The sequence below is a fragment of the Lepidochelys olivacea genome (genome assembly GCF_965140295.1).
Source record: "Lepidochelys olivacea isolate rLepOli2 genome assembly, chromosome: 7".
Taxonomy (NCBI): domain Eukaryota; kingdom Metazoa; phylum Chordata; order Testudines; family Cheloniidae; genus Lepidochelys; species Lepidochelys olivacea.
In genome coordinates, this window is record NC_140417.1 from 107,239,618 (window position 1) to 107,267,011 (window position 27,394).

General features: G+C 39.9%; 1 protein-coding gene across 3 annotated transcripts in view; it reads right to left on the reverse strand.

Moving 5' to 3' along the window:
* Positions 1-27,394, reverse strand: part of TACC2 (transforming acidic coiled-coil containing protein 2) — a 182,828-nt gene that overhangs the window by 75,645 nt on the left and 79,789 nt on the right. Inside the window, exon 1 of one of the 3 annotated variants that reach the window (XM_084634857.1) lies at positions 10,815-11,076. The exons of 1 other annotated variant lie outside the window; for it this stretch is intronic. In XM_084634857.1, coding sequence (XP_084490983.1) covers positions 10,815-10,882 — 68 coding nt within the window. In that variant the 5' untranslated portion in view covers positions 10,883-11,076. Of the gene's footprint in view, positions 1-10,814; positions 11,077-27,394 lie in introns of those variants that run through there. One more of the 3 variants, XM_084634858.1, reaches the window with a different exon arrangement.

Consider the following 27,394-nt stretch of genomic DNA (forward strand, 5'->3'; position numbering starts at 1 on the left):
AACCAGGAGAGAAGTATTTAAAAGCCAATGTGTGCCTGACATGCCTCTGAACAATGGGATATTTGAAGGTTTCTTTCTTACCCAGTTTAATGCCAAAAAGCAGCAGAGGATTATCTTGTCACAGAACAATTTCATTATAGATTACCTGGTTAGTGGGTTTCCTTGCATCCTCCCTGTGTAACACTCATTTAATAGCCCCTGTAGAGCATCTCATGCTGGAACCACCTTAGAACTGGACCACATTATGCCAAAACACATCAAAGCTACATCTGCAGTGGCCCAGGCATCCAGCTTCCTGAACCAATGCAAATAAAAGCATCTTCACAAAAGATATACATCCGTCTAGGAGGAAGGAACTTGTGTGAATATATTCACTTATTGGTAACAGGCTACAGAATAAAGCTATCTGGATAACTTCCTGCTGCAGTAAATTCTGCTGAACATAGTTTTAGCAAGTTAAAACATGGCTAAACAACTAAAGAGTTTTTTCCTTTTTTGTCCAAAAGAATTTTCCCCCAAGATAAGGAGTTGTTAAGTGTCATGTGACTATTTTATGGCTTGAACTAGAAAGCAAGAGAAGCATACTTGGCAGTTTTCATTTTTATTTTTTAAAGGGAACTCATAAAATAAATTCTGTTCATCTGAAAGGTAGCCTATATTAGTGCAATGCAATTATACAAGTAGTAGTAGTGGCATTAATGTGTGCCGCAAGCAGGGTGGGAATTGGTGTCTAGAGAAGGATTTCAAGATTATTTCAGCATAAATATACTTATAGAACCTCAAGGAAAATATGGCTTCCCAGAAAATAATCAATATTACATTGGAGCTGATGCTTCCCAGTCCATAAATGATGGTTCATGACAAGCACAAGGTTTAACTCAAGGACATAAAGGAGAAAGATAAATCTGCATAATGTGCACTAGAAGCAGGGACTGTTTTCCTGTTTTGGACAACCCTCCACTCCCCCCCCTCTTCCGCTTCTACACCAAAAAAGTACCCTCTGGGCCTATTCTTCCCTCAGCTATACCAGTGTAAATCAGGAATAGTTCCATTGCAATATTAATAGGAGTTACAGCACTATAAATTCAGTGTGATGAATAAATCTGTCCAGTGACATACTTGGACTAATGTAACACAAATTAGGTGTCAGAGTAACAGCCGTGTTAGTCTGTCTTTGCAAAAAGAAAAGGAGTACTTGTGGCACCTTAGAGACTAACCAATTTATTTGAGCATGAGCTTTCGTGAGCTACAGCTCACTTCATCAGATGCATACCGTGGTTTACATGCTATCAGAAGAGCAGTGAATTTTCATTTTGTGATCTCTGGACAGTTTAGCCGTGAGAACAAGGTGGTGGATTTTCTTTAAGTGACAACAGATACTTAGATGCTGTGGACTATATTTTCAAAGTATTGTTTGGACTTTTAGCTGTGGCAAATCCTTAATGGGAGTTGTGTCTAAAATACTGGAAATCACTTTGAAAATGTCTTTTTAAAACAGATTACAAAGGGAAAACTGTAAATCAAAAACCACCACCCACTCTATGCGAAAGTCTGATTTCTCCTGGGCTGACTATTCTGGGAGTCAGGTTGCTAATTTGATAATGCAACTAAGAAGAATTAAAGGTAAACGAATTTTAAAAAAACAAAGACTTCTGATTTCCCCCCTCTTTTACCTTCTATTGTTAAAAGAACTAAATAAGATTGGATAAAAATGAAATTATTTTTCTACTTGACTTTGTGAATTTGACTGACAGTAGTGTTTAGGTCAGATTCACTCTTTCCCTAATAAAGGTCAGTTCCCACCTTTCACACAGCAACAGAGAAGGGAAAAAAGTAATAAAATATAGAAACCCGTAACTGAAAAAAGAATCTCAAAAACTGACAAGGAGACACAGGCACAAGCTGTGCAGAAGTACCCAAAACTACTTTTAACTCAATTTCGAAACTGACTAGAGTCCAAGTTCCTCATATTGCTTTAAGTCAAGAGAGCCCAAACCGAATATTAAAAATCTCCTTTTAAACGTTTATAATTTTTCCTGAGAGCTAACAGCTCTAATAGGGTTTGCTTTTCAGCACTAGCAATATTAATGAATGATGAAGTTAATCCCATCTCTCTCTCTCTCTTTCTAAGCCTGTTTGTCCTCTTTCTTTACCCCAGGTTTATTCTAAATGATCACATATATGGTATTGAGACAGGACTCAAAGAACAGACCCAATATGTAGAATTTTCTATTCTCAAACCTCTTCTTAGCCCATGTTTCTTTTTCAATAGAAATCACTTCATCAACAGACAATTATCTTGATAGCATCACAACAAGATTGTCATCTGTGTACCTCTAACTAACCAGGTCACTGTTCTATATGCACTAAAAATGCAGAAGTCTCTTAAGAGATGGGAGGAAACAAAGACATATTTAGGATATCCCAATATTCAGAGCTAGAAAACACTTACCAGGAAAACAGTTAAAATTATCTAACAGTTGGACTCCAAATTACTGGTGTACCTTATTCATGGTACTGAGGTTACAGACTGATGGCATTCAAATTAACATCAGCTGTTAAAGGCAGAAGTATTTCCTACTCAGGACAGGCATCTTTCATTTGCCACTTAGTGCCAAGTACTAAAATCTTAATGCAGGAAACAAAAGCCTGTTAAATATACCTTTGGTATGCAAGCCAGGTGGCTCCATTCTTAATGCTTTACAATAACATGCAAAGACTGCAAAGGAAAATCACCAACACCACATTTGAAACAAGAGCTATATGTTTTGGTTACAGAGTAACAGCCCTGTTAGTCTGTATTCGCAAAAAGAAAAGGAGTACTTGTGGCACCTTAGAGACTAACCAATTTATTTGAGCATAAGCTTTCGTGAGCTACAGCTCACTTCATCGGATGCATACTGTGGAAAGTGTAGAAGATCTTTTTATATACACACAAAGCATGAAAAAAAGGTTTGTGTGTATATAAAAAAATCTTCTACACTTTCCACAGTATGCATCCGATGAAGTGAGCTGTAGCTCAAGACAGCTTATGCTCAAATAAATTGGTTAGTCTCTAAGGTGCCACAAGTACTCCTTTTCTTTTTTGTTTTGGTTACTTCATTCATCAGAACTTTCCCTTAAATCCTGCTAGGGACAGGCTCTCTGTAGCTCACAGATTAGCTCAACTACAGAGTTCAGAAGACAGCAGCAAAAAACCCATCTCTGCAAGTTGTGGAAATGGATCTATGACTTATTTAACCCTCTGGGAGAACCCCTGGCTATGGTAATACTGAAGATTCATGAAACAGCATTAGTCTGTAATGCAGAGAGAAACTGTTCCCTTGTCATTCTGGTGAAAACCTTATACTGGTTTGACTGTGGCTCCTTCCAGGGAGGGGGCGAAGGATTAAATTTGTCATTTGACAAATGCAGTACAGGAAAGAGGAGAAGTTCCTAATATCTCTTCACCAAGACAAATTCTTCCTTGCTTATTCTTGTGCAACCCCTCTGAACTCACTGAATGCATGGGAATTAGAGCAGGGCAGAGTTTGGCCCTCCAGGAACAGATTTTCACTAAACTTTATTCCTCCATGGTCAACATGAAGAAAACTGAATGAAAGACAACACTGCCAGCCCGTACAAGGGAGAAAAGGAGTGACACAGCCTCATCAACTAAAAAGACAACCATTGTACATGCTAATTATGTCAGAGAACAATTGCTCCCTTAGTTATTTTCCTTTTTGAAACAGAGGCTAGACTGCACACTTCAGGTGAAATGCTGGCTGATGGAAGCCAGTGGAAGATTTGACTTCCATGGAGCCATGACTTCACTCTTCATGTTACAGACCATATGCTGCTCCAATTCTCTCAATACAATGAAACAGCATCTCAATAAGCACTGAGAGAAAGTCCTGCCACATTAGGAGCCTTCTCAGCACAATGGTGTGCTGGTAAAAGTGGTAGGTGATTTAGGATGACACCTAATTGACTCGCGTCATACTTCTATCTCCCAAGAACATGGAGAGATAAGATACACATTTTGTGTTTCTTCCCTAGTCCCATCTGTATTATGAAGTGATGGCCCTGCACTTTGGAAGTTAAAATATGAGGCTCTCGGATTCTTTCCCTGAAAGATTAAAAAAAAAATCCATTCCCAGCAAACCTCTGAAGTCTCTTAAATTAAAGCAAGAAACAGATAGCAGGCTCAATAAATGTAACTTTATATACTGAAGCAGATGAAAATTCAAGCAGAGATTTCCTTTGAGCCTAATTATTTCTGCATTTCAAATAAAAGCTGATATATGTTTAACATGAGGAATAACGTCACAGTGTGCAGAAAAAAAATGCCCACAATCGGAGAAGTCTGCAAACCTGAATATTTATTTTAATTTCAGAACCTTCCCTCTTTTGAAGAAACTTGAAATGAAAAAGGCCTGGATTTTTTTCAAACTTGATTTTTCACTCCAAGGAAACTAAGGCCTTGATTCTGTAGCTTGCAAAGCTGGGAGGTGCTGAACAGCCTCAACTCCTCTGTTGGCTGGATAGATGGCAGCTGTATGGAACACTTAAGATGGATAAAGTTCTACTGCTAACATTGACTATAAAAATGGTGATGCTAAGTTCAACATTTAGTGACTCTAAATGATTTTCCAAATAAAAAGTGTTTAGTTTACAAATTAAAACTTCTGTCTGCCAGGGCCAAACTACCTGGGCTTCAAAAGCTTCCATCTTGCACATTATCCCCATCTATATAGCTCAGAGGTGGCCAACCCACGGCTCCAGAGAGCCATGCGGCTCTTCAGAAGTTAATATGTGGCTCCTTGTATAGGCACCAACTCCGGGGCTGCATCTACATGTGCCAACTTTCCAATGTGCCGGGGGTGTGTGTGTGTGTGTGTGCTCACTGCTCAACCCCTGGCTCTGCCACAGGCCCTGCCCCACTCCACCCCTTCCCACCTCCTCCCCTGACCCTGCCACACCCTTGCTCCTCCCCCTCCTCCCCAGAGCCTCCTGCATGCCACGAAACAGTTGATCGGGAGGTGTGGGGAGGGATGGGAAGGCACTGATTGGCGGGGCTGCCAGTGGATGGGAGGTGCTGGGAGCGGGTGGGGGGAGCATATGGGGGCTGCTGACGTATTACTGTGGCTCTTTGGCAATGTACGTTGGTAAATTCTGGCTCCTTCTCAGGCTTAGGTTGGCCACCCCTGATATAGGTTATGTAGGCCATACTAGGCCCTCTGTGGCCTCCGTGCAACCTCATACAATTCAAATATCTTTGCACAGGTTTGACCAATTGGAATGTAGTAAACAATTCTTTTGATGACACAAGAAATACAGAATCCAGCTAGTTTTCTCTTTGTTTTGTTAGCTCTGCAGAGCTACAAGGAGTATAAAGCAGTATTACTTATTTTGCCAATAAAAGCAGCCACTCTAAATACACATATATCTATTAAGTAGGATATACTACTTTTCCTCCCTCCCCTCATTTTTCACAAAAGCACTTAATGTTTCTTCAGGTAGGCAGAAGACCTCAAGGATTCCCTAGGCAAAATATAAAAACGCCTCACAGAGGCATCTAACATTGGGGGTAACAGCTTGCATAAGATTTAGTGACATCATTTCCATATTTTTATTAAACCAAATTGAGGCCTCAATTAAGCCCTGTGCAGCCTCAGTTGAAGAATTTGCCCCATTGACTTTGAGGGGAGGGACATTATATAGCTAATTCCTTGACACTTTTTTGTAACAAAATAAATAAGTTAGGGAATGCTATAAAGCCAATTAGTAAATGCAAAAACTCTGTATTGACATAAGATCTCAGAAAAAGGAAAGTTATGTATTTATGGATAGAGCTATTTTGAATGTACCATACAAGTATTACAAAAAATGAAAATATCCGCAGGCATTAATATTTCAAAACACACTGTTTGAAAACATGACTGATATAAATTTAACAAGCAAAAACTTCACCTGCAAATTACCAGTGGTTTTCATAAATTAAAAAAAAAAATTAATGGGTGAACTATTTAATTTTAAATAATGGCTACAATGTATGTATAGAAATGCCTTTTTATACAGATTTCTAATAGCAATACCAGTATACATTTTACAAATTGCCTATATGAATAGTTACAGAACAGGTATAACGATTCCAAAGGAGCCATTACGGTCCATATCACAAGCACAATGTAGGCAATTGTAAAAATACATTTTATGTGACACAGAACTGTATTACGTGCCTTGGAAACAAAGGATAAGTGCTCAAATTTTGTTCATGTCCCTGTATACCCCCTAAAAACTTTTGGCTAACTTTTCTGGTTTTCGCAAAAAGAAAAGGAGTACTTGTGGCACCTTAGAGACTAACCAATTTATTTGAGCATGAGCTTTCGTGAGCTACAGCTCACTTCATCGGATGCATAGCACGGTATGCATCCGATGAAGTGAGCTGTAGCTCACGAAAGCTCATGCTCAAATAAATTGGTTAGTCTCTAAGGTGCCACAAGTACTCCTTTTCTTTTTGCGAATACAGACTAACACAGCTGTTACTCTGAAACCTGTTTTCTGGTTTTGAGTCTCTGCACACTTGACCAGACTGCTGTTAGTGATACATATGGGCATATAACAAAGCCCTCTGAAGTCAATAAAAACACTTCCATTGGACTTCACTGGATCAGGCCATTAAGAGTTCAGACCAGGGTTGCTAGGATAGAAGATGGGAAGTTTGATGGCAGAAATCACATGGCATTTCTCCTCTTTCCTTGACTAGATGAACCATTCTCATTAATTCATGCAGGTAATTCCCGAGTAGAGAGACCTCTTGGACTGAATGTATTCCCCTGCAGGATAGACAGAGTGGTCAACAAAGGCTGGATCAGAAATTAAACTTATGCTGCACTAGTGCTTACTACAACCATGCAGGATGGACAACCTATCAGTCTGGATCACTACCAATTTTGGTTAAATAGAAAACAAAAACCTTTAACACTATTAGTATAAACAAGTTTTATATAAAACAGCTGCACTTTTGCCAGAATCAGGTCATAAAAAATCCTTCCTCATACTATTAAAATTATTTTTCCCGAACAACTAAATTAGCTAGAGTAATTAATTTCCTTTAAACCTGTGAGAAGGCAAAGCTACAATTAAATTTAAATACATTTAAAGTATTTTTAAAGAAAAAAAATAAGAAAATAAAATGGTCAACGATGCCTGTGTTTATGTACACACAAACATAAAACACCCAGTTAGCTAACTACAGCTCTTAACACAAATCCGACAGCCACTCATGTTTGAGCCTTTCTAGGCAACCAAGATACCAAAAAAAGACTACACACAATGGAAAGGAATACTGAACAACAACCTGCAGGGGCACCAAAGCTTTGGCCTAATACCAATGATCTGTAGCGTTGAGTTCCTTTTCTTGGGTTCTGATCCAGCTCCCACTGATGTCAATGGGAGTTTCACCACTGATTCAGTCAGAGTTGGCTCAACTCTCAGTCATTTTCTCCTTGGATTGGCAGGGGGTGAAAATTTCACAGAGACAGCTCTCGATGGGAGGAAGTAACATCATCAACCCTTTGGCTAATCAAGGAATTGGCTGATGGGCTCTGAATGAATCTTAACCAATCCCCTCTGGCTACAAGGATGGTGTCTATAATGAGCCTCTCAAAGCAAGATGTGTTTAGTGCAGGGGAAAATCTTGGAATTTGATAAGGAGCCAAGGATCAATGAGATAAAACATGGATAAATATTCACTACCAGTTCTACTTTGCTAATATTATGAAGAGTTAGAAATATTATTAAACACTAGAATATAAATAATGTAACAGTTGGCAGCTGAATATGATTTTTATCCTCAAAGATTCTCTTAGTGAGTCAGTCAAAGGTTAAGCAGGAAAAAAAATCTCACTGCCACACATTTTGTATGTGTGTATATAACACAAGTATTCACACACCCAAATACAGCATACAAATATTAACCTACACTCATTTCAATCAAGTCCATACCCATTATTGTGACTGAAACAAGCACTTGATTTTGCTATCCATCTGACCACCAGGGTGCATACTGCAGTTTGTACAGCACATGGCAGAGCTTACAGTATCAATAACCAGGTCTGAATTACACAGCTTTTATTATCATGCACTTCCCTTGGACTCTTTCCTTTTATCCCATTCAGAACTATGACCTTCCTTATTAAAAGTCAACTGTTTACTGCCAATGACGGCGCTACCAATAACCCCTGGCGAAAGCAAAGAAAACTGATCAAAATGAAGGGTAGACATTCTATTATTTTTCAATTTGATTAAAGATTAATTTGATTAAACCTTCAGGAGCCAAATTAATAGAGGTTCACGTAAGCCAGTGAGTACAATATGTGGGAAGACAAATTTTTAAAAAGCCTAGCGTCCCCTCTGACAAGTGCAAGTTGTGCTTTCAACTGATTGTTTGTCCATGTAGTACATCAAAATCTGTCCAAAAATCTATGCTTGTTAAGCAACCTGTCTTTAAGAGATTTTTCCCAAGTATACCAGAATCTAGTTCTCCTCTTATGCTGATTTTTTTTTTAAATCAGCGTAACTCCATTGACTTCAGTAGTGACTCCTGATTTACAGAGTTGTAATCTAGAGGAGAATAGAGCACAGAAAGTACAATTCTTATGGCCAACTCCATTAAGACCCAATCCTTGTTGGATCACAGAAGGGTTGCTTAAGATCCAGTGAAACTTACCAGATAGCTTACCACCTGATTTACCTGTGTAAGTCAGATATTTAGCTACCCAAACTGCCAGTATTGGCATCCACAATTTGTTTGCAGGTGCAAAGTTATATGGGTGCAATTTTGCAGAAGCAAAATGCACCCACAAAAAGAGAGGCAGATAGGAAGCCGAGCAGCAAATGCAATTCATATATAGATATGCTCAACTTCATACCATAGCAGGTCTCCACAAGACATAGCAGTTAGACGCACATTTTGTCAATATAGGCCCACACATATTCATGGAGAAAGAGAGGGGTCCCCATGCTTTAATAGCTTATTTTTCATAGCAGGCAGTTTGGATTTTTTAGGAAATACTATATTTTCTTAATTCAATATTATTTATTATTCATGTGCTACAAGACCATCAACATCTTTCACTAACTATTCCCAAATACATCACCAGTTTTCTACTGACTTATGAACAGAAGGTTACGTCAGTGGTTCATACTAGGCACAAAGAGGTTAAATTGAAACTCTATAGCAATTCTTTTAAAGATAAAGGATCTAGAATATTATTTCTGTACACAAACATTGCTGAAAGATGTGACAGTTAGTGCATTTGATTTTCACTGTCCATAAGACAAGAACTAGTACTGTTTCATCAATGTGTTTTCAAGGCTGTGATGTAACGAATTCTTAAAAGGCTGTGAAAATTATAAATGAAACAATGCACTATGCATATTGCCTGACAACATGAGTCAATGTTAAAAAAATAGATACAGTTCTGTGTGTAGATGAAAACATAAATTTAAACAGGTTTTAAAGATAAAGAAGCATCACTTCATTCCAATTAAAACAGATGTTTAACGTGAGAATATTAGCATTACATAAAACAGGACTATATGGAAAATATCTGCACCGGTATATCGGAGCTAAGAACAAAGGCTGCCGAAACCCATTTAGGCCAGTATCTTATGAATGTAATAACATCATATCAAGCAAAGCTCTCTGCAGGGTACACTGGAATCTTACAATAGGAGCTGTATGGCCTTATGATCAGTTAAAAGCCGGTTACTGTACTATTACTCTCCATTGACTCTGAAGACATTCTTATAAGAAACACACACAAAATGTTTAAGCACTCTGAGAATGTAAGATTTATATTAGGAAAAAGATGTTGCATTGAAAAAAGTAAATAAAAATGAGCTAAATTAGGTCAGTTTTAGACACCTGTCTTTGTAATGACATACATACATTGTGGTGAGCTTAATGTATCTTACTGAGGCTAAACTAAATTTTGAACACGTTAATTAAATATGGTCTGTATGACTGAAACAATAAAAGACATGGCAGATCTAATAAAAATCCATTGGAGGATAAAGGCTACTTCCTTATACATTAGCTCGGTGGTTTACAGGAAAAAACAAAAAACACACACAGATTGCTGGCTAGTGAACTGATAAATCCACAAACAATAAATGATCAATTCCAGTTTACAAATGGTAAATGACTTTGTTGTTAGTGTATCTGATATACTCTTCTGAAAACAAAATTGTACAGTGTTCTAAATGAGCAGTAATTGTTTGCAAAAGGAAAAAGCGAACAAGTCTATCGTTCATGATTGCCCTTCAATGAGAAGGGATCTAAGGACACCTTGTTATTATGATTCATCACAGGAAATAACGTTAAGACGACATAGGTTGATGTTGATAAGGGTGATGTGAGTTGAAAAAATACAAAAAAACCCCATCTGTATGGAAAGGAAAGAAGCCCTGGAAAACTGTGAAATGCAGCTAAACACTGTACATTTTAAACAGAAACATGGAGGTGATTTTCGCTGGAAATTGTCATTGTGTTTGATTGATTATGCATCCACACCATATAAAAGACAAACATAAGGTATACAGCTATGACCTGACATAAATGAATCGAGACAGTGAGTCAACCCAGAATGCCTATGTGCTATGAAAGTATTAAAGAAATAGCAATGGTCAAAACATAGCAAAACTTTAATTGTATCTTCAATTAATATTAACAAAGGCCTCTCAGTATATACCATGCATGTAAAGTGCAGAAAGGTGGAAGGCCCGGCAATACAAAAAAGAAGGGAGCAAAGGTATTCTACACTTACATTGCCTCTGAAGGTTCCCGATTCAGGCTACTTATCTGTGCCTGCTGCAGAGACTGCGAACCTCCCATCCTCAGCGTGCCTTGAGCTGAAGCTAGCTGCAAGCAAGGCCAGCTTCCTTGTTAATTCCCGCAGCAAAAAGCCCTGAGAGGTCTGACTGGAGTGGCGGCAATACTGCAGTGCAGATGGAAACAGCTGCTTGCATCAGTGGCAGCAAGAGCAGAGGCACTTCAGCAGCAGCTTCTCTTCTCTGAACTGTTGCCAGGGGTTTATTTTTTTTTTTCCTGTCCAGATGAATATTATTTAAAAAATATAATAAAATCCCAGCCAGTGTGTCAGGCACTGAGGTTACCAACCCTTAGTCATCAATGGTCCTCTCAGCTACAATGAAGCACCTCTATTAACAGAGCCACTGGCTATTGAGAAGGACTTTAAAAAAATGAAGACCCTCCTCTTAAGCACACATTGTCAGCTACTGTGGCTCCCCAAGGACCTACAGGCAGGACCATTATATTGTGTTGACTCAGCTGATTTGAAATGCAAATGGATTTTGTACTAATCCTGCGCCTGCATTTCCTTCTAATAGTAAGCACATTGTATCGTCCACAGTGATTACAACAGAGAGAATTACTGTATATTTGTATTATTATTATTAAAACAAAAGAGCTCATCCCTCTGGCAAAAATGGAATCTTCCATCAGGGAAATAGGGAGAATGCCACGAAGAGCCAAGGTAAACAAGGCAATGTGTGAGCAAACCGGGGAGCAGTTCGATCCAAAGATATTGTTACAGTTAACCGTTTTGCTTCTCTGTGTGTGTGTGAATCTTCTTGTCAAATGATAAGCTAGGGAACCTTGGGAGTGATGCTGTTCATAGGCTGTGAGAGCTAGGGATACTTTAGATAAAAAACAGCATTTCAAAATCAATGGAGAAGTTTGTCTTTCTGTTACTGCAAAGGTTCCAGTGTTTCAGGAATATCTTCTGTAAATTGCAGCTGCTGGAAGGCCTAGGCACTACCCACTCTCTTCGCATTTCCATATTTGGCAAACACATGGAGGCTCCATAAAAAAATTACACTTCATATTTCCCAGAGATCAAAATGTCAGCAGCAGTACTATCTACATTCAGGATCACTCTGCTAACTCCAGTGACTCTCATGCTTTGAAGCTACATAGTTAACTTCAGTTAACTGGAAGAAAGTCAAGAGATTAGACATTAAAATAGAAATATTAAATCATTCTAACTGTAGAGCGTGTAGCCGTGTATTTCTTACAGATGTGAATAAAGACGCCCCCACCTCTCCATGTACACACAGCTGAATAGCTTGTGTGTTGTATTTTCTGCTTTCAAAAAGTAGAGTCCTTTAAGGCTTGTCTACCCTACAAAATAACCCAGGGCTGACAAGTGCTGAATGTAGTTTAGCCACAAGCATAGACAAGGACAAAGCATATTCCACACCATTTCATTAACTGTGGTTAAATTGATCCTGACTAGGGACTTTGGACACTACCACCATGAGAATAATTAATAACAGTTGGCAATTATTTATTATAACACTTTTCATCTTCATAAAGATTGCTTAATTCATCTTCACAACACTGTCAGCAAAACATATCTGAGATTCACTTCATTTTACAGATGGAAAAAGCCTGGGACACCAAAGTTTGTTTCCAAATTGCCAAAACGGCCTCTAATTTTTTGGGCAAGTTAGACACCAGAAATTAAGAAGCCACTTTTCAAAATTTGACCCTAATTTACTGGCCCAAAGAGACAGAGGTCATATCAATATCAAAGCCAGGATTTTTTTTAGGAATTCTTGGCTTCCAGTCCAGTGCCCAGACCACTGAACCATTTAGGATACCATAAACCAGGAGTGGCCAAACGTACTGACCCTCCGAGCCACATACCATAATCTTCAGAAGTTTGAGAGCCGCAAGACACGCACAACCTGCCCTGCAGGGCGGCACATGCCGGGGTGCAGGGCTTCTGTCACAATGCCCTCCCCCTCCCCCCACTAAAGCCTTTAGACCACCCTTTCTGCAGGGCAGAAGCCCCTAGTCCCACCACCCTGATGCCGCAGGGCAGAAGCCCTGAGCTCCCCTTTGCCCAATCTTGTAGGCAGAGACTGGGAGGGGAAGTGTGGAGGGGGTGCTCCAGGAGCCACACTTTAACTGTAAAAGAGCCGCAGGTGGATCCTGAATCACAGTTTGGCCACACCTGCCATAAACAGTTACAACTCTGTAAAACAGATAATAAAACCAGTAAAGTGTTACTATTTTGTTAATTGTTTTACATTTTTGCATGCTCAGCATGTTAGGCACAAAAACTGAGTTCCATTCATGCCTGGTATAACTGCACTAAATTCAATGGAAGTATACCAGGCTAAGTGTAGACTACTGTGTTTATATAAGCTGAAAGATTGTATGAAAATCCTTGTGAAAGTCAATGCAGCCTAATAAAAACATGACTCAGTTGTACTAATATTTAACAGCAATGTCGCATATACAGCTATCAAATCAGGGGCGTTACTAACAATATAAAATGTGGAGTTTCAAGAGGGCATTGAAAATAATTTACTTTAGCAATAAATGTGAAAATATTAACATGACTCTAGTGTCTATCTAACACAGGAAGCAGTAACAGCCAGGAAGCTAGAATTGTGCTGCTGTTTTGGGGAAATTCCATTATGTTGAGGCTGTCACTCAATGTCAGTATTATGTGCTATTTTAATACTGAGTTACTGGTTAACGCTTATTTCAGTGTCATACGAACTTCCCACTGTGTTTATTTTTTATAGATGAGAGGAAGGCAGACAAGAGTTTATCGTACTTACTTTTAGAAAAATCCAACTGGGAAAAAAAGCAACAGGGTTATCAGTTATGCTCTGTGAAGCAAAAGGGATAAGAGAAGTATGTGTTCTATTAAGAGTAACACTAACAGTACTTGCTAATGAACAACAGAAAACTAGTGAAATGGGCATTTGAGACATGTTTTCTGGTTATATCAAGTTTCAGGTGCATCATCATCATCATATAGTATCTTGCTATGTTTAAGTTTTTCAAATGTTACAAAAGCACAACAGAATTAAAAAAATGTGTGGGGTCAAATACTGCACTATGCAACCCAGGGCAGGAAGTGATTGCAGGGTCAAGAGAACAGAATATTTATCCCACCCCAAACACGCCTACATAACAGCAGGACAAAATTCCCCATTAGCACCCATGAGAGCTGGCTAACACACTCATCACAGAGGCTCAGGAGCTGCAAACTTTGATGAATGCCATACTCTGACCTATCTGCATATATGCTATGCTTGGCACAAAACTTTAGTGGGGTTGCACTCTGCTTCTTTCAGGAGCAGCAGTAAGGTGCATTGCAGAACACAACCTGCCCCAAGCCACTCTGTCTGCACCAACACCATGGCTATGAGACCACCATGAAGACAGTTCCCCTTCCCCAACACTGTTCCTACTTATAGGCAGTATGGGATTTTTCCCTTAGCTCCAAGAAATAATTTTTTTCTAACCAATTTGGATACAGCCGTAAAAACAGGAATATAGAGTAAAAGTAGGGAGATGAGTGCACCACTGGAATGCTGTGGCCAGTTCTGAAGTCCATACTGTAAAAAGGAAGCTGAAAAACTGGAGAGCGTTTAGAGAATAGCTATAAGAACAGATGTCAAGTCCAGAACACAAGCTTTGCAATGTGAGTTAAGAAGCACAAGCTGTATGTTATCAAAGAGAAGGTTAAAAGGTGATTTCATCGTGGTCTTTTAGGCACTTGTGCAAGGAGAATTTATCTGACCTTTCATCTAATAGATGAAATCATGACAAGATCCAGTGGTGATAACTAAAATCAGAAAAAAATATATAAGCTTTTTTCCTTCTTTGGAAGGTGAACACTATACTCGTGAAAGATTGATACACCTGGAAATGGAAGTCTGTGTCCACAAAATAGGTACACTACAAGCAGCAGCAATGCAAGGTTTGTCCATATAGCCTCCCCAATGATCTACCAGGAACACGTCCATGGGAGAATGAGGAACTCAGCCTTCCTGCCTATTTACTCACTGGCCTCAGCCCATCTGCAGGTACTGCCAACAGAAAAGACAATTAGTGCTGGGTGTGATGGGGTGCCACTGGGGTGCCACCTGGAATTGGGGTTCCACTGAGCCCTCTAACCCACCAGCCTGGGCTCCCTCTCACACTGTGTTGCTGTGACAAGCTGCAAAGCCCTCCAAGCTTGCACTTTCACCAGCATTCACACAGGTAGGGGACACAGTACCCAGTTGCAGTTACATGGAGGCTCTCTAACTACCAGCCTCCCAGGCTAGGACCCCAGAGCAGTACCATCCTGCCCTGGTCAAATCTGGCCAGTATGTGGGTTTAATACCCAGTCCGCCTCTCCCTCAATGTGAAGAGGACCATGCACACTTGTGGTAGCTGAGATTTTCCCCAGGCATCTTAGTCAAATGCACACTGGTTTGGATTAAAACACAAAATAAGTTTATTAACTGCAAAAGGATAGATGTTAAGTGATTATAAGGAATAGCAAACAGATCACATTACCTGGTAAATACACAAAACCGCAAACTGAGCTTAACAACATACTAGATAAGTAGGATATGAATTAGCAAATTCTCACCCTCAGTGATAAACAGGCTGGCAGATTCTTAAGGCACACGCTGCCTTTGCTTTGCAGCTTGGGTTTCCCAAGTTTTCATACACAGGCTAGAAATCCCTTCAGCCTGGGACCATCACTTCCCCCAGTTCAGTCTGTGTTCCTCAGGAGTTTCCAAGTTTTTTAGGGAGAATAAGGTACCATCATGATGTCATTTCCCCCTTTTATATCTTTTTCCAAGTTGCTGGAAAGCTTTTTTGCTGTGACCTGGGTCAAACAGTTCCCATTGTGTAGTGCTATCTCTGAGAGGTTTCTATTGTACACAGTTCCTGGGGTAATCCTTGTGCTTGGGTGCATTTCCTCAATGAGCCATTAACATTGTTAAGTCTTTTTACTGTTGTACCTGAAAGGCTGCTTGTGGGTGTTTTCTACCTCACAACATGTTTCAGTAACACAAACATAGCCAAACTTCACATACGATAGATATTAATGTCTAGCAGATCAAGACTTTTAGAGTGATACCTCACAAGGCATACTTTGTGCAAAACATATCCTAATTATAGGACAGTGGTGAATAAGGGGATGCCAGGGCGTCACACTGGGTTTTAATGATACAGGGACTAGACTGAGACCACAACTGATTTTGCAAGAACTTGACTGTAACCTCAGATACACAGACATGCCTCATGATGTCCTTTATAAAACATGGTCACACAGAAGTGATGGTTTCCAGGCACATAGTGGCACCGTAGTTCAAAGTCATTCAAAGACTCTAAAGTTACAAGGGACCATCATGACCATCTAGTCTGACCTCCTGCACATTGCAGGCCACAGAACCTCGGCCATCAACTCCTGCAACAGACCCCTAGCCTCTGGCTGAGTTACTGAGGTCCTCAAATCATGATTTAAAGACTTTGGTTACGAAGAATCCGCCATATACACTAGTTTAAACCTGCAAGTAACTGTGCCCCATGCTGCAGAGGAAGGCGAAAAAACCCCAGGGTCTCTGCCAATCTGACTCTGGAAAATTCCTTCCCAATCCCAAATATGGCAATCAGTTGGATCCTGAGCATGTGGGCAAGATGCACCGGACAGGCATCTGGGAAAGAATTCTTTGCAGTAGCTCTCCCCATCTGGTGTCCCATCACCAGCCGTAGCAGTCACAAGTCAGCTATATGTCATTGTAGGCAGTCGCATCATACAATTGCCTCTATAAACTAATCAAGCTCAGTCTTGAAGCCAGTTAGGTTTTTTGCCCCCCACTGCTCCCTTGGAAGGCTGTTCCAGAACTTCACTCCTCTGATGGTTAGAAACCTTCGTCTAATTTCAAGCCTAAACTTGTTGATGGCCATTTATATCCATTTGTTATTGTGTCCACATTGGCACTTAACTTATATAACTCCCCTCCCTTCCTGGTATTTATCGCTCTGATGTATTTATAAAGAGCAATCATATCGCCCCTCAGCCTTCTTTTGGCTAGGCTAAACAAGCCAAGGTCTTTGAGTCTCCTCTCATAAAGTAAGTTTTGCATTATTCTGATAATCCTAGTAGCCCTTCTCTGCACCTGTTCCAGTTTTAATTCATCTTTCTTATTCATGAGAGACCAGACTTGCACACAATATTCCAGATGAGTTCTCGCCAATGCCTTGTGTAACCGTACTAACACTTCCCTATCTTTACTGGAAATAACTTGCCTGATGCATCCTAGGACTGTATTAGCTTTTTTACAACCACATCACATTGGCAGCTCATAGTCATCCTGTGATCAAGCAATACACCCAGGTCTTTCTCTGTCACTTCCAACTGATAAGTTCCAAGCTAATAGCAAAAATTCTTGTTGTTAGTCCCTAAGTACATGACCCTGCACTTCACACTATTAAATTTCATCCTATTTCTAGTACTCCAGTTTTCAAGGTCCTCCTGATCTTCTTGTATGATATTCTGGTCCTTATCCGCATTGGCAATTCCTTCCAACTTTGTGTCATCCACAAATTTGATTAGCACACTCCCACTTTTTGTGCTAACATCATTAACAAAAATGTTAAATAAGTTTGGCCCCAGGAATGATCCCTGAGGAACTCCACTAGTAACCTCCCTCCAGCCTGACCTGTTGCAGTCTCCCCTTTAGCCAATTTCTTATCCACCTTTCAGTTCTCTCACTAATCCACATCTTCTCCAATTTAATTAATAATTTCCCATGTGGAACTGTACCAAATGCCGTACTGAAATCCACATAAATTAGATCTACTGCATTTCCTTTGTGTAAAAAATCAATTATCTTCTCCAAGAAGGGGATCAGGTTGTTCTGGCATGGTCCACCTTTTGCAAAACCATGTTGTATTTTATCCCAATTACTGTTAACCTCTATGTCCTTAACTACTTTCTTTTTTTAAAGTTTGCTCTAAGACCTTCCATACAATTGAAGACACAACTAACAGGCTCGTAGTTTCTTGGAACACATTTTTTCCTTTTCTTAAAAATAGGAACTATATTAGCAATTCTCCTGTCATAGGGTACAGCCCCGGAGTATACAGATTCATTAAAATCCTTGCTATTGGGCTTGCAATTTCATGTGCCAGTTCCTTTAATATTCTTGGATGGAGATGATCCAGGTCCCGCAGTTTAGTCCCATTAAGCTGTTTGAGTTTGACTTTCACCTCAGATGTGGTCATTTCTACTTCCATATCCTCATTCCCATTAGCGACCCTGCCACTACCCCATTAGCTTTTCATTACCTTTATTACAAAATGAGGCAAAGTATTTGTTTAGGTGTTGGGCCATGCCTAGATTATCTTTAATCTCCACCCCAACCTCATTGTATAGCGGGGCCACTTCTTTCCTTGTTTTCTTTTTATTTATATAGCTATTGAACCTTTTACTATTGGTTTTAATATCCTTTGAGGGATATCCTTTTCAGCCATCTCTGTTTGGCTTTTGCCAGTTCCCACTTTATCCATACACTTTCTAACTTCCAAAAGGTAGCTTTCCTTGCTCTTCCACCCCATCTTCCATTCCCGGGAACTCAACTGTGTTGTCACAAAGGAAAAATGTTGGGATACCAACACTGGGGAAGAACATTTACGGTATCAACCTGCCAATGACGGCGCTACCAATAACCCCTGGCGAAAGCAAAGAAAACTGATCAAAATGAAGGGTAGACATTCTATTATTTTTCAATTTGATTAAAGATTAATTTGATTAAACCTTCAGGAGCCAAATTAATAGAGGTTCACGTAAGCCAGTGAGTACAATATGTGGGAAGACAAATTTTTAAAAAGCCTAGCGTCCCCTCTGACAAGTGCAAGTTGTGCTTTCAACTGATTGTTTGTCCATGTAGTACATACAAACCTGCCCCAAAATCTATGCTTGTTAAGCAACCTGTCTTTAAGCAGATACATTTTGGCCCTAAATTAGTGACAAAAATCGAAATTTTCAAACCTGTGTGTCTGTTGTTAATCACTTAAATCCATATTTAGGCACCTACATGTGTGACCTGATTCAGCAGTGGTTGGACCCACAAACCTGATCAAAGTGACTGGGTGCCCAGCACGTGGGACACTGATTAAGGTGCCTATGCACATTGATTTAGGTGCCTAGCTTCAGGCACCCAATTTGAATATTTTGTCTTCAAGAAGCAACTCTGGACAAGGCTGAGAATGGCGAACATTCCAATGACAAACATTTATTCCTAATGTTGAGGCTTTGGAATGCTGCTGTTTGTCTTAAGAAAATGTGCCAATAAACAGAGGACAGACTGTTTTTATACTGAATCCAAGTATGCGAAGTGCATTTGTATGGTATCAGTGCTGAATTCTAACAATTGGATGGCATACTGGGAAAGGAACTGTGTCAACACCACTAGTGAGGGTCTAACAGGACTACAGTAGATAAAATCCCAATTATGCACCGTTTAAACAGAGTTACAGGGCAAACCAGTGACAGGGAAGGCTAGCCATACCCCTGAGAAATGGTCAGCACTTAGTATTTACATCTCAGGAAATATAGCATTTTAGGAGCTATGTCAACACTCCGTGACAGCTAGGGCCCCAAAGAAGTGGTCAAAATACTGTTACCCTTCCCTCTGCTCTTACAGACTCTCCCCATCCAGCTTCCTTCAGCCACCTACAAAGAACCACCTCCACAGCTTGCTCCGTGTAGGAGCCCCAAACATAGACCCATGTGCCCCCTGGTCTGTTTCCTCCTTCTGTGCTAAACAAAGGGTTGAGCAGCAGTGATGGGTAGCGGAGCCAAGCTTGAACCCTCCCAATTACTTTCGTGCATTCCTGCAGATAACGCCAGAAAGATCCCATGCTCAGCTTTTGTAGGGAGAAAAACTGGCCCGTCATAGTCCCTTCCATGCTTGCTTGCTGTTACCATGTGAAGGAAGGCTTCAGTAGAACTATGTTAACCTGGGCCAGATGCCACCCACTAACAGTGCTCCTCTCCAGTCCTGCTAGAACAGCATCAGCCCCAGTTTGATCCTACTTTACCCAGAGGTCCAAAACTCTGTTGTTACACCAGTGTAAATCGGAACTAATTCCTTGAGTAGGAAGGATTTACATCAGTGCAGAATATTTGGGCCAGTTTTTTTTTAAATAGGGATGTTATTAGTAGGATTTAGCTCCACTAATTCCTAATTACCAGCCATGCCTATAAAGGAGATATCGCAAACAAATGGGAATTTTCATATGTGCATTTGACATTCATTTAAGAAAATTAAATAGAGAGGCAAAGATTTGTTTCATGTCCCATGAATAGATGGGGAGCACAAAGAGAAAGTTTAGAGAAAGTGTTTCTAATATAATGCTGAGTCCTAGACAGCTGTGGCAAACCACCATAGAAAGGAGACAGCCTGGAAATTAGTCAAGCAAAAAGGTTAACGAAAAGCAAGCAAAGTCCATCTGTTCTCACTTTAGAGTCTGCACTGTGGATTAAAGCAATACTGTGACACTGGCAGACCTGGTTCCAATTCATGCCAAGGCCCCTGTGCCTCAACTGAACACTGACAAATGCATAGCAGGAAACCAGTCTGGCTCACCTGTGTGTTAGTGTTGTTAAAACAGGTATTCGGTTTATGAAAATGTGTTTAGTGTTTATACTTTATGAAATGCATGTATGTTGCTACATGCATTAATCTCACTGTAGCTCATGTTATAAGACAATAATTAAGTGTTTGCTCTGAAACCAGTCAGAAGAGAAGCATTACCAAGTGTGAAATACTAGTTTACCCCAGGACGTGTTATCCTGCCCAAAAAAGAAAGGCCCATCACCAGGCAAACCATGTGGAATGTCAGAGGACAAAAGATTTTGTTGACTGCTCCCTCCACACCTGTGGAGAGGAGACGTACACGGGGATGCATCATCAGCTTTGGTGGAAGGGAATAAACATTGGTGGAAGGGAATAAAAATCCAGGACCAGAAGAAGTTGCATCACTATGCTGCTTGGACTTTCTAAGCAAAAGCAAGAAATCCCCAGCTGCTTAGCTTGGGTTAACTCGAGAGAACATATAAAGCTTGCCATTATAGCAGCTTCTATTACCTTTTGGAACCTAAGACTAAGTCATTGGTGTGTATAGGTTTGCCTGCTTTAAGCTTGTAAATAACTCTCACTTCCTTCTTTTAATTAATAAATAATACCTTTATTATTGGACTGGTTAGAAGCATTATCTTTGGTGTAAGATCTAAAGTGCAACTGACTGGTGGTGACTGGTCCTTTGGAACTGGTAGTAACCTGAATGTTGTTGTGATTTTTGGTATAAGGGATCATCTATCTCAAAGGAAAGTGTGCCTAGGTGGCAAGATAGAATGGAGTACCCAAGGGCAATGTCTGTGACTCCATGTTAAGGCTGTTGCAGTGCTTGGAGGGTTCATACTTGATACTTGCTTGGTGAAATTTAAGTGTAATATTCACAACCAGCTTGGGGTTTGTGTCCTGCTTCTTAACAGTCTGCCTGGAGGTTGGTACTCACCCTCTTGAGCCACTCCAGACAGCTTGGCACAGGAAAATTCACTTTTCTAACATCCCAGATATAGAAAAGCTTACCTTAAAAATTCTAACAGTTTTTGTTCCATCTGGTTTTCTAGCACTGGTAAGACATTAATCAGATGTCATCAAAATTGTGGCACCTATGTTCAAAAGACTTGGTGTCATATAAGAAGTGTCTAATGAAAGCCATCAAGCATGTCTTTGATCTGTGATCTATAGGTCAAACACAGACCAGGTTAAAGTTAATGGGTGTATTAACCACCTTTCATTCAGGCTAAATAAAAAGAACTGAATGTCCCTTTGTGTAGTGACAGCTGAAACAAGAGTGAGCCTCTGCCCAAGGCAATGAGCCACATTGCAAGGCTGATCAAAAATTAAACCATGTGGCCAAAGGGACTGATTCTCTGGGATGACTGCAAATACAGGAACTAAGGGATTGATTAATTGATTGATTGCAGCTGTGTTTGTGTCTGTGTGTGAGAAAGGCAGAAAGTCATCAGAAAGCAAGAGAAGCAGTGGAGGATGTGGTCCTGAGAGAAAGCTGAAAGACAACTTTTTGGGGGCACAGTACTCACTGGAAAGGTGAACTTGGATTTCTGAATAAGGAAATTGCCTCCTGTTTGTTCCTACTGTGTTCAGGGAAACAGGACTTTGTAAATAAACAGGACTGCAACAAAGAAATACCTGACTTGTATCATCTTTCATCTTATAACAGAAACAACCCCGCAAGGCTCCAAATATTGGCTAACCACTCGGGGAAAAAAGGGAAAATAGTACTGTTTTAGATTATGCTCCCCACAGTGGGTGGTGTGGACCAGCCAGTAGGATTGAACAGTTTAAACCAAAATGAAAGAACTCCCACATCTTTGCAGAAACATTGTACAAAAGATCAAATAGGCTGCAGATTATAGTTAATGAGGATAACAAATGTTACTAGATGAAACAGGAAATTACAAATTCAGATCTTTGATTGGTATCACAGAAGCACAAGTAACTTGAGGCTTGAAATGACATCAGAATACTAACACTAATATACAGCTGACATCTATCTGTATTAGTACTCTGGGAATAATGATGTAAACATTATAAACTCTGCCACATTTTGTAAAGCAGAATATTTTGTTTGAATTCCTTGTTGTGTGAAAATTATGGGACCCTGTACAAGCAGGAGCAACCCCAAATGAAGTCAGTGGAGCATCACATGTTATGCCAGTGGTGAATTTGATCTGATTATGCTGCAATGAAAAGAGAGTAAAGTGTCTCTGGAACAATGGGCCAGCTGATTTGGTTATTAACCAAAGGTTGGTTGCTCTAAAGCAGTTGGGGATATAACCATTTCCAATTTAAATCCAAACTACAGAATGGGAAAGGGTCCACCAGCATGGTAAAATTGCAGGGTTGGAATCTTAAGCCTGGGCTCCACTGGGGCGGGGGTTCAAACTAAGATACGTAAGATACGTACGCCATTTGCGTAGCTGAAGTCGAAGTATCTTAGTTCGACTTACCTGGCCGTCCTCACGGCGGCGAGTCGACTGTGGCAGCTCCCCCGTTGACTCCGTTTCCTCCTCCTGTCGAGGTGGAGTACAGGCGTCGATTCAGGGATCGATTTATCGCGTCTAGATGAGACACGATAAATCAATCCCCGATAGATCGATCACTACCCTCTGATCCGGCGGTAGTGAAGACATACCCTTAGATTGTGAACTCTTCATGTGTGGTTGTACAGCACAATGGGGCCCTAATCCTATTTGGGGTGTCTAGGCATGACTAATGCAAACACCCAATGACATAGGATGGTCATATGAATTGTCAAAATTACCAGTTAACTTAAAGATATGTGACAAAGTATTTATAATTATGCTGCGTACCATTCCTCTAGATTAATGCAATATGCATAGTCAGATCATTTGTATTGGTACTCATTTAATTCATTAAAAATAGAGTATATCAGGATTTTTAATTTAATAGGATTAACATGTTCAACATATTTTCCCCTGGTCAATTCAAAGAAAAAATATTTAAGTACATAAAAAGGATACAATGAGAATGGCTATTGCAACTCACAAGAAAAGGAAGTCTGACCGATTAAAATACATTTCTAAAAATGCACCAATTGATCACTGTTTGCCAAGTTCAGTTGGTAAGGGCTCTGCTGAATCTAAATTGAATGTGAGATCAGTAGCATTAAAAATTATGAAAGAATTAGCATACCAATATAGTCTTTGAAACATTCTGTGTCTGGAACCCACTGTAAAGCTAATAAAAAGGCATGCAAATGACGACTTCTGGGACTCCAGCTCTAACGAGTGTCTTTTAGATGAGCTAGCAATTAATTATGACTGATCAAATGATAGCTGCACATGTTGAAGGATTTAATGCAAAGGGATATTTTAGGGAGGAATTAAGTAAATCACCAGGGTGGTAAAACACCATGGGCCTGATCATCCCCTCCTACAGGGAACACCTCAGGATGGGAACTTACCAATTCACTGTGCAGAATCCTAGAATGTAGTTTTACCAAAGGAACAAGGGATATGACTTCCCAATCATGTGGGCATATGGGGGAATCCTGAAGATGTATGCGGTCATTGGCTCTCCACCTGCTCCTTTGCCTTCCTCTCCAACTGGGATAGAGAGTGCCAAGTACAAGTTAGTGTTGCAATGAGCATGCAATTCAGCTGGAATTTCTTTTAAATCATGCTACTGTATGTCACCAACTGTGAGCAGAGGTGCTGGAACAATTTGTGTAGTGGGGGTGCTGAGAGCCATTGAACCAAACTGTAAACCCTTAGTTTATAAGATGGTGACCACTTCAAGCCAGGGAGTGTGGCAGCACCCCCAGTGCTCCTAGTTCCCAGCCTCTACGACAGTGAGTCTTTAAAGTGAACCATATCTGAGTTCAGGTTTCTTTCCAAGCATCTTGCACATCTCTAGGTCAAAGGTTCCACCAGATAGAGCCAAGAGCACTGTGGAGAGTAGCAGTGGTTTTCTCCTCAGGGAGCCTTCCCCAACTGGGTCCTTTCAGGAGTGTAAAGGAGTGGGATTCTGAAGAAGCCCTACTCTAAATGAAGAAGTAAACTATGAAGCAGGATGAGGGGAGCAGACCAATATGGTATTTTGATTGGTCTGACTCACTGTCATGACTGGGGAAAGGGGAAGAACTATGAAGGACGGAAACAACTTTTTTTTTCCCCCTCTACAAAAAACTGGCTTCTGACAAAAACAAAACTTGTGGGGGAAGTCTTTGCTTCCTTAAAAAAAATAAAATAAAAATTATTTTTCATGGGAAACTAAAGCTGAAATATGTCTGATAACTGAAACATCTTGGGATTTGGCAGTTTGGGGCTGAACATTTTTCCATTTTCAGCTTTTGGGTGAAAACTCCAAATCTTCAACGGTAAGTGATGATGAAATCATTACATTTTGTTCTTATGGTTCATTTTTGTCAACATTTTTGGCAAGAAAATACAATTTCTGAGCAGCTCATTTCAATCCTTTCTAAAAGTGCTGTAAAAATCCATTCCTTACATTTAAATCTGAGTGAAATAGTTAAATTCTTATACAAGTCAGGGGATTAGGTCCACAGGCAAACATCTAGAGAAGCTCCTTTGAAATCACACAAGTTTCTCTGGATTTACACCAGCATAGCCAAAATCAAAATGTGTCTCTGGGAATATAACAACAATACTAAAACTAATCTTCTAAAGAAGAGATAACTAAGACCTCTTTCTGGGTTCAGCAATACAATCTGTTCCAGCTAAGGTACACTTTAAAGATGGTGTCATAAATATAAAGGGAAGGGTAAACCCCTTTGAAATCCCTCCTGGCCAGGGGAAAGCTCCTCTCACCTGTAAAGGGTTAAGAAGCTAAAGGTAACCTCGCTGGCACCTGACCAAAATGACCAATGAGGAGACAAGATACTTTCAAAAGCTGGGAGGAGGGAGAGAAACAAAGGGTTTGGGTGTCTGTCTGTAGTCGTCTTGGCCGGGGACAGAACAGGAATGGAGTCTTAGAACTTTTAGTAAGTAATCTAGCTAGGTATGTGTTAGATTATGATTTCTTTAAATGGCTGAGAAAAGAATTGTGCTGAATAGAATAACTATTTCTGTCTGTGTATCTTTTTTGTAACTTAAGGTTTTGCCTAGAGGGGTTCTCTATGTTTTTTTAATCTAATTACCCTGTAAGATATATACCATCCTGATTTTACAGGGGGGATTTCTTTATTTCTATTTACTTCTATTTTTTATTAAAAGTCTTCTTGTAAAACACTGAATGCTTTTTCATTGTTCTCAGATCCAAGGGTTTGGGTTTGTGGTCACCTATGCAAATTGGTGAGGCTTTTTATCCAACATTTCCCAGGAAAGGGGGGGTGCAAGTGTTGGGAGGATTGTTCATTGTTCTTAAGATCCAAGGGTCTGGGTCTGTGGTCACCTATGCAAATTGGTGAGGCTTTTTACCAAACCTTGTCCAGGAAGTGGGGTGCAAGGTTTTGTGAAGTATTTTGGGGGGAAGGACGCGTCCAAACAGCTCTTCCCCAGTAACCAGTATTAGTTTGGTGGTGGTAGCGGCCATTCCAAGGATAACGGGGGTAATATTTGTTACCTTGGGGAAGTTTTGACCTAAGCTGGTAAAGATAAGCTTAGGAGGTTTTTCATGCAGGTCCCCACATCTGTACCCTAGAGTTCAGAGTGGGGGAGGAACCGTGACAGATGGATAACACCAGAAGCAATTTTTTGCTGTTGATTTATTCACACAGTATTGTAAGTCCCATGGGCAGATAGTAATTAGACATGCCCCCCTTATGGATAAATTTATTTGTCAAGAATAATATATTTAAATAAGGGCAATGCTTCCGTGTTATCAGTCTCTGCAAACTTTAGCCCTATCACATTACTATTAATAAGTTTCAGTCCCCATCATCAGTAGATTTACTAGGCCAGAATTCTAGAATATAGCATGAAAAAATATGTATTCACTGGTTTGCCTGATTTGCACATGCAGTGTTTGCAATGTGCATGCAGTTGTGCCAGTTTCAGAAAAACCACACGTAACTGCTCACATACAATAGTGTGCAACAAATGTGAAAATTATATATTCATTTGCTGTGACATTACAACATGATGTAATTTAGATTTTTAAAAATTTTTACTATATTATTTTATTTACTTTAACATTAATTATAAATGCAATTATTAACATGCATGGGTCTATTAGCATTGTACCGGCTTCATAATGTGAATTGATATAATTCACTTTAAAGGAGGAATAGTGAAACTGACTGTATACAAATTACTGACAAATGCGCCAAAACAAATAAATTGGTAAAATGGAATAAAGATCATTTTCTTGTAATCTTAGTTGTAGTAACTACAGTACATAAAAAAAAAATCAGACTGTGATTTTAATTAGACGATGCATCTAATACAGAATGAAAAATATACATTTTTATTTTGTTTCTCTCTATATATTCAAGTGTCTTTAAGGACCTGAAAAAAGGCTCACAAAAATCAAGCACATTTAGCACAAATGACAAGTTTTTCTTACAGAGGCTGAGATTCCAAAACTGCATTGACACTGGCAAAATTGATGCCCTTAATTTTTCATTGTCGGAATCTGAAATGCAGAAAAGACTCAGATGTTTGTCAGCTAAGCCTGCACTACGCTAGGCTAAATGAAATGGTGGCAAAATGCTTGAGTCTTGCCTTCACTAGATCTTCCACTGTTGCAACTACTGGTGTAGCTGCACTGGGAGTGAATTACTCAGTGCAAGCAAGGACTCACAGTCTGTTCTATTTGTAAGGCTATTGATTTCAGTGGCAGATAAGAGCATGCTGATAGGGCAGGATGACAGGGTAGACTCCACCATGCAGATCTAGGGGAACAATTTTGCACCAAGGTTCAAACATCACCCATAATTCTATTGCTCTTGAGTAACCAATCTGTGGCCACCTAGCACTTCATGGGCCAAATCCATATT